The following is a 12424-nucleotide window of genomic DNA, read 5'->3' on the forward strand; positions in this document are numbered from 1 at the left end:
ATTGACTCTGACCTATCATTGTAATAATCTATTTTCAGTTTTGCTAACTAGGATGTATAAATTCATTCACTATTCGAATTTAAAGCTACAGGTGTCTTTATTATTTTATTATATATATTTTTTCTTATTAAAACTATAGGTTTCAATTAAACAAGGCAGGCTGCATTACCTATCTTTTCCCTACCAATACCTCACTAAAATGCGAATTAAAAGAAATTTAAAAAGGAATTTTTAAAAGGGCGTACATCCATAGGAACAAAAAGAATGGAAGAGGAGACAGTAGCCAATGGGAACTGGCAAAAAAATTTTGTATGCTTGAAAACTCAGCAGACAGGAGAAAGCTAGATGTTAACCAACTTCAGGCGGAAAAGCCAGCAGGAAGCAAGGCAATCAATTCCCTGTGCAGAGTCTGGGCGGGCTCAGGAATTAGCCATGGCAGGTGTGAGTGAAGGGAGAAGATGAGCGCCTCACTCCTGGAGAGACTCAGAAGCCACGTCCCTGAGCCGTCAGAGCACAGGCAGCGAAGAGTGAGGTTGAGACACTGCACTGGAAATGGGAGGAGGTGAAAGCTGGCAGACAGAAAGCTGAAACCCCACAGGCTCCTTGCCTGCTTAGCTTCCAGAACGCTGGCAACAAAATGTAACCCCACCTTGCACCCCGCCCCCGTAGGATACTGGAGAATTTTCTTGTGGGGAAACCACCTGACCCAGGAGAAAAGCCCCACAGGTATTGACATATGACCAGGTTGCTACATGGTCACCCTAAGGAGAGGACCACCATACAAGAAGGTTCAATCCTCACCTTCCATGATATGGAATCAATTATTAATGTCTAATATTGAAAAAGAGGCCAGGCATGGTAGCTCACACCTGTAATCCCAGCACTTTGGGAGGCAGAGGTGGGCGAATTACTTCAGGTCAGGAGTTCAAGACCAGCCTGGCCAACTTGGTGAAACTCCATCTCTACTAAAAATACAAAAATTAGCCGGGTGTGGTGGCACATGCCTGTAATCCCAGCTACTCAGGAGGCTGAGGCAGGAGAATTGCTTGAACCTGGGAGGTAGAGTTTGCAGTGAGCTGAGATCGTGCCACTGCACTCCAGCCTGGGGGACAGAGTGAGACTCTGTCTCAATTGAAAAAAAAAAAAAGAAAGAAAAGAAAAGAAAAAGAAACCAATAAGCAGCACTATCAGCATCTTTTTAGAAGTACGGAGATAAATAATGAAGACACAGCTGGAAACGTGGTTTGGGGGGCAGGTAGCAGAAATGGGATTGGGAGGAGGCTCAGGGGCTGCTGCCTTCCATTGCAAGTCTTCCAATATTTGATTTTGAAAACCGTGTATTGTGTTTATTTTTTAAAAATCCTCCTTCCCCTCAAAAAACATGCAAAATCATGTGAGTAAACCAGTGTCATCTGGAAAAACGAATGAGGGCTCAGGATTGTTCACAATGGTTACCTGGAGAAATGGAAGAGTTCTGTGAAATTCACCACACGTTCCCTTTGAAATCATCTGCTGGGGATTCCACAGGAGCTTTTTCCAGCGATGTTTTAAATCATTCACTCCTTGCTCACCAAAGAGGTTTTATTAAACACATCTTTGTTTTTTGAAGTTGATGAGCAAAAGGGTCTTATGATTAGTAGATTCTCAGGGAATGAAATGCCTTTAAAAGGAAGTTGGCTCTTCTTCTTCTCCTCCTCCTCCTCCTCCTTCTTCTCTTCTTCTTCTTCTTCTTCTTCTTCTTCTTCTTCTTCTTCTTCTTCTTCTTCTTCTTCTTCTTCTTCTTCTTCTTCTTCTTCTTTCTTCTTCTTCTTCTTCTTCTTTCTTCTTCTTGACAGAGTTTCACTCGTTGCCCAGGCTGGAGTGCAATGGCACAATCTTGGCTCACCACAATCTTCTCCTCCTGGGTTCAAGCCATTCTCCTGCCTCAACCTCCTCAGTAGCTGGGATTACAGGCATGTGCCGTCACTCCCGGCTAATTTTGTATTTCTAGTAGAGATGGGGTTTATCCATGTTGGTCAGGCTGGTCTCAAACTCCCGACCTCAAGTGATCTGCCCACCTCGGCCTCCCAAAGTGCTGGGATTACAGGCGTGAGCCACTGTGGCCGGCCCAGCTGTTCTTTAAGGAAATAAAAAAGCTTATAAACTTCCCATGTCACATGCAGACAATGTGACTAATTAACTGTGCAGACTACATGATAACATCCGTGCATACACACACGTGCATGTGCAAGCAGCTGGCCCAGAAAGATCCCCTGCTGCTGCTCCTGTTTGCCCTCACACGGGTGTTGGAGGTGAGAGAAGTCACTCTCCAGCAAAATCAGCAAAATCATTAAGTTTGACTTCAGCAATCCCATCTAATTTTCAGAATCTTTTCCCCATGCCCTTCGAGCCCCTTTTCCCTGTCAAAGCAAGAAGAACATACTTGAATATATATAACGAGGTAAAAACTTGCTTCCTGACATTTTTTCTGTTAAGCCTTTTGTCTATAATGTAAGTGATTTTAAATGAAGTTATGCCTTACTCTTAACAAAACAATTATGAGCTATTTTCTTCTCCATTCCTGCAGGGTTCTAAGAGCAGCACACCTCCTACATTTGTGTATTTGTGTCAGCTGCACAAATGCCATTGCCCCAAATATACGTTAAACTAATGCTTCTCAAGCCAACTCTAATGTGCACGTGAATCTTGTTAAAATGCAGATTCTGATCCAGCAGGTCTGCCAGGGGTCTGAGATTCTCACAAACTCCCAAAAGATGGGATGCTTGATCCATGGACTATGGTTTTCACAGCAAAACCCTAAACTATCTGTTCAATGAGAGTTTGCATTTGTCAGGTCTCATATTTTCATGTGCTAGCAAAAAATAGAAGCTTTGTGATGTCGTAGCTGCTTCACTTACATATTTTTTTCTGATTGGTTAAAGAGTCTCTAGCATTTTATTGTTCTCTGTAGTTTTTCTTTCAGTAGATAATAGATGCATAAGTCTATTCTGCATATGATCATACATCAATAGGCTGCAGAGAAAAATGGGAGTGAGAAAGATAAAATGGACGGAAACTGCAATCTGGTAAATAAATGCATTCTCTCATAATTTGTAGAAGTGGCGAGAAATTGGAAGCACGCACATCAGAATTAAAGAGAATTAATCATGCCAACGTCTGTATTCTTCTTGGTAAAGCACCGTGTTTTAAACAATAGTCCCGTTAAATGATATAAATGGACATATAAATTCGTGAATATAATAAAGTAAAAGGGGAAAAAAGTGGAGGAAAGTTGTTAAAATAATCACTGACTATAATTATGCTTTTACTTAAATAATAATTCCTTTTTGGAAAATACTATTTTAGACTCTTGTGCAGGCAGAGATGGTTCCTCTCAGGATTTCGCTCTGCCCACGACTGGGAAGCTAGCAAGACATCTTTGCAATCTCCCTTGCTCCCTTTTCCCTTCTTGGCGAAAGTCACCCCTGGCTATGGGCCCTGATGATGCTCTTGACCAGCATCAAATACTGGGGAAAATGAGCTCCTCCCAACTCACACGCACACACCACCATCACCGCCATCACCACCATCAGCAGTAACAACAGTAAAGTTAGGCCGGGTGCAGTGGCTCACGCCTGTAATCCCAGCACTTTGGGAGGCCAAGGCAGGTGGATCACGAGGTCAGGAGATCGAGACCATCCTGGCTAACACGGTGGAACACCATCTCTACTAAAAATATAAAAAATTAGCCAGGCATGGTGGCAGGCGCCTGTAGTCCCAGCTACTAGGGAGGCTGAGGCAGGAGAATGGCGTGAACCTGGGAGGCGGAGCTTGCAGTGAGCCGAGATGGTGCCACTGCACTCCAGCCTGGGCGACAGAGTGAGACTCCATCTCAAAAATCAATCAATCAATCAGTAAAATAAAGTTAATGACTAGTATTCACTTTATGTTTGATCTTCCTACATTGAGCAACCCGCCCCAATACATTTTTCTTAAACCTTTGATACCTATTACTGCCTTTCTTCTGTTTCACAAGAAACTTGCCAGCAGATAATAGCATGAATGGGTAAGCAGAAATAAGCAGTAGGGGTGAAATGCCAAAGCAGTCAATTATCTAATAATCATAATAAGTAACATTTAACAGTGCTTGTGGTGTGGTGCCTGGATGTTCTAAGCACTTTGCATGGATCAGTTTATGTTTGCCTTACTGCAGTGCCTGAAGAAGCAAGATGCTACTTTCATCCTTGCCTAGTAATAGGTCCATATGTTTGACAGGGTGCATGTGTCTGTTCCTTTGTAAGATGTAACCTGTGAATGTGTTTTATTTTATATACACATACAGTTTTTTTTTTTAACTTTTAAGATCATCCCTAGTTGAGATGCTAGAACTGCAGTCTCCAATATGGTAGCCACCAGCCACATGTGGCTACTGGTTATTTGAGACATGGCCAGTGTGAAATGAGATGTGCTGTAGATACAAAATGCACACAAGACTTTGAAGACAATATAAAAAATAAAAGAATGTAAAATGCCTCTTTAATATTTTTAATTGGTTGTTGAAATATATTTGAGATATCATGAGCTAAATAAAATTACTAAAACTGATTCTACCTATTTCTTCTTGCTTTTTAAAAATGTGGCCACTAGTAAATGTAAAATTACCTATTATGTGCCTTGCTTCGTATTTCTACAGGATAGCACCAGGCTAGAAGTACATGTTCCATGGTCCTCTGCCAGCCAAATCAGGTTGAGAATGCATGCTTGGTTAGGTGTCAGTGGCCTTGATTAGGCAAAGGTGTTACTTCTCGCAGGTGTGTTTTTATATTAAAATCCACATTTTGATCTAAACTAGTAGTTTTCACAGCAGAAACACCTTGGAAGTTTAAAATAAATATGGCTGGCTGGGTCACCCCTGCAGAGATTCTGATGGTCTGGGCAGCTGGGGCACTGGGAGTTTTAAAAGCCTCCAGGTGACCTCAAGCTGACAGCCAAAGCTGAGAGCCACCTATTCAAATGGCACAGCGGACACTGGGTCTTGGTGACAGACAGTGTGGGCGGGTAATGTTTGCAGTGGGGCCAGGTTCACACTTTTTGAGTCTCTGGTTGAAACTGCAGAAACAAACTGTGAAAAGGATCAGAGGCTGCTTTTTGGCAAGGAGGCTTGGAATAGAGTTAAGAGCACTCTCAAACCTACTGCGTGAGGGAAAATCCAGCCCACAGAATCATGGTGGGGAAATGGGAAGAAAGGGAAGAAATGGAGCTAATTATGTGTAGTAATATTTCCCCCAGGAAACCGAAGGCTGGTTACAGAGGCGAAGGCCGTCTAGGAGCTCCTCCCTGGCCATCCGTGGTCCTCAGGTTCTGAGCCCCTCTCCACAGGCGGCAGGATCTGACCACCCCCATTCCCCAGCAGTGAGAAATGAGGGCTGGCTGTAGTAGTTCTAATGTGTGCACTCAAAGGAAATACTCAGATTCATTAATGTAATGGTAGTCTAAGTGTCTTATATGTAGCCTCAGAGTTGAGGCAAATTCTACTTTTAAATGGGAGAATTTATATCAGACTCGAGATAAGAAACTCCTCCCCAACCCCCGCCCCCAACCGCCTCACTCCAACTGAAGCTTCTCCAGGGAGGTTTCTGAGGGGAGGCCTTGGTTACACTTTCTCAGCAATTTGGGAAGCTGAGGCGGGTAGATCCCTTGAGTTCAGGAGTTTGAGACTAGCCTGGGCAACACAGTGAGACCTCATCTCTACAAAAAATCAACACAAATTAGCTGGGCATGGTGGTGCACACCTGTAGTCCTAGCTAGTCAGGAGGCTGAGGTAGGAGGATTGTGCTTGAGCTCAGGAGGTTGAGGCTGCACTGAGCCGAGATAGCACCACTGCATTTCATTTCAGCCTGAGTGACAGTCACACCTTGTCTCAAAAAAAAAAAGGTTACATGCCCAGACCTTTCAGAATAATTATTTTTTTTTAACTTCCCATACCTACGTTTCTTGCAAAGCTGGTATTCATGGGGGAAAGCTCTGTGCCAACTGCTACCATTTTTGATGTTGGAGTAAAATCTGCCTTTTCCTAATCAGAACCTGTTTCTTGAGACAAATGCCAGATGTTTTCCTTCTCCCTCCCTCTCCGCCTTCTTTTTTTTTTTGTTTGAGACTGAGTCTTGCTCTATTGCCCAGGCCAGACAGAGTGCAGTGGCTTGATCTCAGCTCTCTGCAACCTCCACCTCCTGGGTTCAAGGGATTCTCCTGCCTCAGCTTCCCGAGTAGCTAGGATTACAGGTGCCTGCCACCATGCCCGGCTAATTTTTGCATTTTTAGTAGAGACGGGGTTTCATATGTTGGCCAGGCTAGTCTTGAACTCCTGACCTCAAGTGATTCACTCGCCTTGGCCTCCCAAAGTACTGGGATTACAGGCATGAGCCACCGCGCCTGGCCCCTCTCTGCCTTCTTTCCTTCCTTTCCTTATCACCTATTTAGGATTTTGCAATGTTAGGTGATTTCTTTTCCATATTTCCAACTGAATTAGAGTTAACCAAATGACAAAAAGTACTTTTGGTCTCAAATTCACTGGCATGAAAATGGGCCGAAAAAATGAGGACACTTAGAATTTTACTATGAGATACTGCCAGATGATTAAAATGCCTGTGTTCCACACACACTGTGCCCTTCTGAGTCCTTCTTGTGCTGTTTCTGTTTCTCTCAGACTGCTGGTAAGAGACCAGGAGTGACTAGGTGTGACCAGGCATGAGCAGGCGTTAAAGATTGGAGTGCTCCCTCATTTCAAGTCTCTTAAAGAAGATGAAGGTAACAGCTGCCCAATGAGGACGGAACTGCATTTGTGAATGGAAGCGTTCATAGCTGGGTTTCCTGTCCTTTGTATTTTCTTATAGATCTGAAGTTGTAACTTCCACATAATATGAACCGCTTCAACAGTTTCTATTTCTATTCTGTGTCCCGGGGGTGTGGGGGTGGTGCTAGAGTGAAAGTATTTGGCAGCGCATGCAACATAAAAAAAAAAAAAAAAATCCCTTCCTTTGGCCGGCATTCAACTTTTATAACATGTTTTTATTTTTACTTTTTTTGTGGGGGGAAGACAGGGTTGCTCTGTCGTCCAGGCTGCAATGCAGTGGCACGATCATAGCTCCCTGCACCCTCCAACTCCTGGGCTCAAGCGATCCTCCCACCTCAGCTATAATGTATTTTTAAATTTGGAAATGCATTCTCCTCTTCCTCCACCCAGCATGTATATTTTTACTCTCCTCTTATTCCCTCCAACCTTCACCCAAGTCTGTTTCCTGGCAATTTGAGAAGTGAGAAATGCCTGCGTGGGGGAAAAAGTGGAGGCACATGTTGTGTTGTAATTTTAACGGGGAAACATTGCCCAATGACAAAACCAGGCACTGTCTTGTGATGCTGCTTTCTGCCCACGCTACCTTTTCCTCTTCTGAGCCCGCTCTCGTCCCGCGGAAGGCTGCAAGGCTGCCTCGCATCCAGAGGCTGTGACCCGCTTTAAATCAACAAAGCATGATGATCTTAGTTTGAAGAGTGGGGAGGACAACCATATGGATCGAGCTGTCATCTTTTGGTTCGTTGTAAATATCAAAAGCAGGCAGCCCATTCAGTTCTCATTCTGATCTTTACGGATCTCTCCCACTGATGAGTTAGAAACCCTTCTAAACTCATGTTTTCCTTCCTTCAGCCAGCAAGGATTTATTGAGCACTTACTATGAATAAATGCCAGGCACCGTTCCAAGCATGGGGAGTATGGCAGCGAGGAGGCCAAGCCTCTGCGCTGTCAATTTTGCAACAGCACTGAACTGTCAGCTAGGGCGTTGCAGAGGTTACGTGAGGACAGGGTGGGGCTGTCTGCAGGGCCCCAGCTAACTCCGTGTTCAAATTACCTGTGATTTGCTCCAAGTCCCACTGAGCCAAGTACAGTACTAGATAACAATGAAAACACTTTCGAGTGGGAGGATGATCTTTTCCTTCTTCTCCTTAACTTTTGCCCCATATCAGGAGGAGCTTCTGAGAAATGTGAGCTTTTCTGCTCACCTCCACGATACATTGTCTAACTACAAACCCTGGCTCGGATTTCATCTGTCCATGACACTGTGTGGTGCATGAATATATTCTTACTCTAAAGAAAAAAAAAACAGCCAAAGGATATTTCAAAAATTATTTTCACACATGATTATCATACAGTATTACAATGTATTATGTGCAAAATTCCATTTAAAAAATCATTTACAAAAGTACAACACAGTATGTGCTGAGGGTTCTAGTTCAACAAAAGCCAAGGCTAAAAAAGGTACAAGGTATAAAGCCAACCAAATTAGATGACTATGCATCTTTACACAGTACAATAACATGTTTTTGTAACTACCTGTGTTACATGGATACAAGACCCTCATAGTTTGTGCACCTGCAAACTGGTTTTATTTAACATAAGTCTAATTTCACTGCAGGTTCTGATAAGGTAGATTGATTTTTTTGTGCATTTGCAAATTCTTCTCCATTATACAGCATCTTATTTAACTCAACAAAAGCCACATTATGTATCACTTGGTTTCTGGTCCCAATAATTTGATGCTGTTAAGTTTTAATTTCTATGGAAAAGGGAGAAAAGTGTTCTTCTTGATTTTTATTTTCCTCAAGGGGCTTTCAAAATTGTTTCTACAAGCAAATCACACATGGAATAGATTTTGCCAAACCTCATTGCATATTTACAGTATTTTAAGCATAGGTGGTTCCTTCTATCTCTTTTTCTACATCTTTTGAAGAGCCTGAACCAGCAGACTGCACTCCTCGGTCCTTTGTTAGAGTCCGTATTTCTCTCTCTACCTCTCTCTACATTCATTTCTCTCCTTATTCTCAGCATCATTTGTTTAAAAAACAAAACAGCAAAACACCACTAAACGTGAACAAGAGAACAGTACATCCGATTTCCAAAGGCATTCTATGGCCAGTGTCAGGAATACGTTGCTTTAAGAAATCCAGCAGTCTCTCCCCACAAAGTTGCCAAAACATCCAGTTACAGAAGAGACTTTAAAAATGCAATACTCTCAAATCCAGCAAGAGATTTATTTTTGAATATTAAATGTTAAAATCACATGCATAATTATAGAATATTTTAAAGTTACAAAAATATTTTAAAAACCAATCCTGACAGTTTACCTGCAACTGCTATAAAAATTTCTATGAAATATATAAAAACATGAAGTCTCTTTGTAAAAAAAAAAAAAAAAAGGAAAAAGGAAGGAAGGAAGGAAGGGATGAAGCCATCCACAGGAGTGAGAATTACCTGACGCGCTGCATCGCAAACATCTGCTGTTGAATTCAAAAGAACTTGTATCTTAAGTGTTTCTTCTGCACATATACATACCTGTAAGCCAACCTAGAACCTGACTGGGGGTAGGTAGCGAACAATCTCAGGACAGTGGAACCATCAAATGCAATTCTCCATTGCTAAAAGAGAATCCTACTGTTTCACGAACCTCAGCTACCTTGCGTGGCTAAAGTTGCCCTTGGCCGAGTTGGCCTGTGGATGGCTTAGTCACTAAACTGAGGGGTCCCCGAGGAGGTGACTGCTTTTCAAGCTCAAGCATGTAGAAGCAGGAAGGCAAGGCTTCCAGCTCCCCTTTGGATGCACCACTGGGAAGTCCTGCCTGTCTTCTAGGAGGTGGTGAGGTCTTCTTCCCCGTTCTGGAAAATGACGCCGTAAGGATCGTTCTTGATGCGTTTGTAGACAAAGTGGAAGATGTGGGGCTGTGGTCGGCTGTGCAGCTCCGCCTTGATTTTTTGAGGGTAAGTGTCCTCTGCCAGCTGCTGCCATGTCTCATCAACGAAGAGAAAGAGGCTGTACTCCTCAGGGTCCCCCACCTTGAACTTCTCAGCGCAGATCTGACACACATCCTCGGTGGTAATGTAAGGTCTCACAAGGAGGGTCTTTCCTGTGCAACCACTGTTGACCTCCTGAAATGCAACTCGGAGGTAATTCTGCAGGTGGAAGAGGAATGTTGAGACAGTCAGAAGAGAAAACTAGATAGTGAGCATGATGGGGGACCAGGGGAGGGGGTAACTGTAAGCCGCTTCCAGGCCCTGTCCTGTCATAATGTCCGATGTCAGGCCACAAGGCTTCGAATGGCAAGCAAAGAGGCTGACCTGACTCTGGACAGTGGCGAGGATGACTACATGATTCATTGCAACTGTACGAAGCAGGAAGTCCATGCAGCCCTGGTTCTGATCTTTCCGTTTCCCTCATAAGGTCTGGTTAAGAAACCCTTGCTTAAGAGTGTGAACCACATCCAATGCTGGGTTTATTCCCAGCTTGAAAAATAAACCAAATAGCACAAGAGTATGAAGGAAGTCAGCAGGAAGAGATTTAAAATATCTAGACACAACAGCACGTACTGTGCTCACTTTTTGTTTTTTTCTTTTCGTTTTAAGAGATGAGATCTCACTATATTCTCCAGGCTGGACTCATACTGCTGGGCTCAAGTGATCCTTCTGCCTCAGTCTCCTGAGTAGCTAGGTCTACAGGTGCATGCCACTGTACCTGGCTTGTGTTCACTTTTGACACACTTTTTAAATAAATCCTAAGCAAGGGCAATAATTTAGGTTGAATCACACACACACACACAAAATGCGCTGACATTTGACTATTTTTTTATCTCCCGCAAATGGTGATTTCATGTAGTTCAATCTAATACAAGGCTCTTAGTGGCTCTGGGCACAATGTGGAAAAAGTCAGAAGGAGAAGAATGTTGATTTTGCCAAATACTTTGCAGATGGAGCTGATTACATGCAAGGTGGTGCTGCAGGGAATTAAACAAAGACGTTTGCAGGCTCAGGCGCTGCAATCATGCCAGGTACATGCTATCATGAAACATGTAAACCTGTGGTCTTACAAGATACAAAGCCCAGACCAGGCATAAAGAATCTTAAACTTGGATCAGGCTCTCCTAGATTTTGTGACCCCAGATAACTTTGCTTCTGTTTCCTTAAAAGTGGAGTTATCAGATGAAATCTAGAACACCCAGTTAAATTTGAGTTTCATCTAGAAAACAAATAGATTTTATTCTTCTAAATCTGGCAACCCTGCTCAGCAGTGAAGGGAAGGAGGGCTCTCTGCCCAGGTGCCTGCATGGTCACCACAAGGGTTTCCTGGGATAACAGAAGGGAAAGCTCTTGGGAAAGACAGTGAGCTCTGCACATGTAAGATATGTTTCCTATCTGCTTCCAGTGGGGACTTTTGCTAGCCCAGTGACTTTACAGGACAAGTGAGCTAGTGGGAGGTGCCCAGATTGACACTGACACTCTTTGAACCTTTTTTTTTTTAAGAGACAGGGTCTACATGATCCCCGTTTGACTAGTGCAGAAACTGAGGCACAAAGACGCTAATTAACTTGCCTAAAGCCACACAGCTAGGACGTGGCAGAGGCAGCCCCACCACCTTTACCACCAAGACGTACTACCTCTTCCCATGTGAGAAGACCTCTGTGCCTGTGACCTCTGATTTAGGGGTTTCAGATGGAGCTTTGGGTCTGAGGTTTTGCTTTGACCCCTGAGCCGAGTGCTGAGCATCTCCTTCTTTGGTTACACTCTGAGAAGGCATGCACCCCCAAGGTGAGCAGGGTCAGTGAGGGCAGGAGGGGGCGGCTGCAGAGAAGGCAGCTCCACGGTGTCTGGGGGTCTCCAGGTGAAGAGGTGGAGGGTGTGTTGGCAGGTGGGGAAAGGAAAAATGAACTTTTCTCACTTCCTCTGTTCTGCCTTAGGCAGCCCCTCCCTGGATGGCCATATGATGGCACCCCAGGGGTCTGCATGCACTGAGTGGCACGGGGACCTTCTTAGTGCAACAGGGTGGGGAGAGTGCAGCGCATGTATTCTCCCCCTTTAGGTTTATGTGCTTGAGATGAAATTTCTGAGAATACTGCAGTCTTGGAGAATGAGCTGATCTTGGCTTTCAAAGATGGGTTTGCCTTTTTTTTTGTTTGGTTTTGAGTCAGGGTCTCATTCTGCTGCCCAGGCTGGAGTGCAGTGGTGTGATCATGGCTCACTGTAGCCTCAAACTCCTGGGCTCAACAGATCCTCCCACTTTAGCCTCCTGAGTAGCTGGGACTACCGGTGTGCACCACTATGCCTGGCACTTGAAAATTTGTTGTTGTTGTTGTTTTGTCGAGACGGAGTCTCACTTTGTTGCCAAGGCTGGTCTCCAACTCCTGGCCTCAAGCGATCTTCCTGCCTCAGCCTCTAAGGTGCTGGGATTACAGGTGTGAGCCACCTCATCTGACCCTCTATTTTCAGAGCTTTTATAAAAAAAACAAATGGCCAGGCGCAGTGGCTCATGCCTGTAAACCCAGCACTTTGGGAAGCTGAGGTGGGTGGATCAGTTCAGGCCAGGAGTTTGAGTCCAGCCTGGCCACCATGGTGAAATCCCGTTGCT

At 44.1% G+C, this 12424-nt stretch overlaps 1 protein-coding gene across 3 annotated transcripts in view; it reads right to left on the bottom strand.

Moving 5' to 3' along the window:
* Window positions 1-8144: 8144 nt before the first annotated feature.
* The window catches only part of RIN2 (Ras and Rab interactor 2), a 206063-nt gene continuing 201783 nt past the window's right edge, over window positions 8145-12424 (bottom strand). For all 3 annotated transcript variants that reach the window (XM_063634164.1, XM_055265696.2, XM_055265698.2), the window contains one exon: window positions 8145-9978. In XM_063634164.1, coding sequence (XP_063490234.1) covers window positions 9655-9978 — 324 coding nt within the window. In that variant the 3' untranslated portion in view covers window positions 8145-9654. The remainder of the gene's footprint in view (window positions 9979-12424) is intronic.

This window comes from Symphalangus syndactylus, chromosome 24 (genome assembly GCF_028878055.3).
Source record: "Symphalangus syndactylus isolate Jambi chromosome 24, NHGRI_mSymSyn1-v2.1_pri, whole genome shotgun sequence".
Classification (NCBI taxonomy): domain Eukaryota; kingdom Metazoa; phylum Chordata; class Mammalia; order Primates; family Hylobatidae; genus Symphalangus; species Symphalangus syndactylus.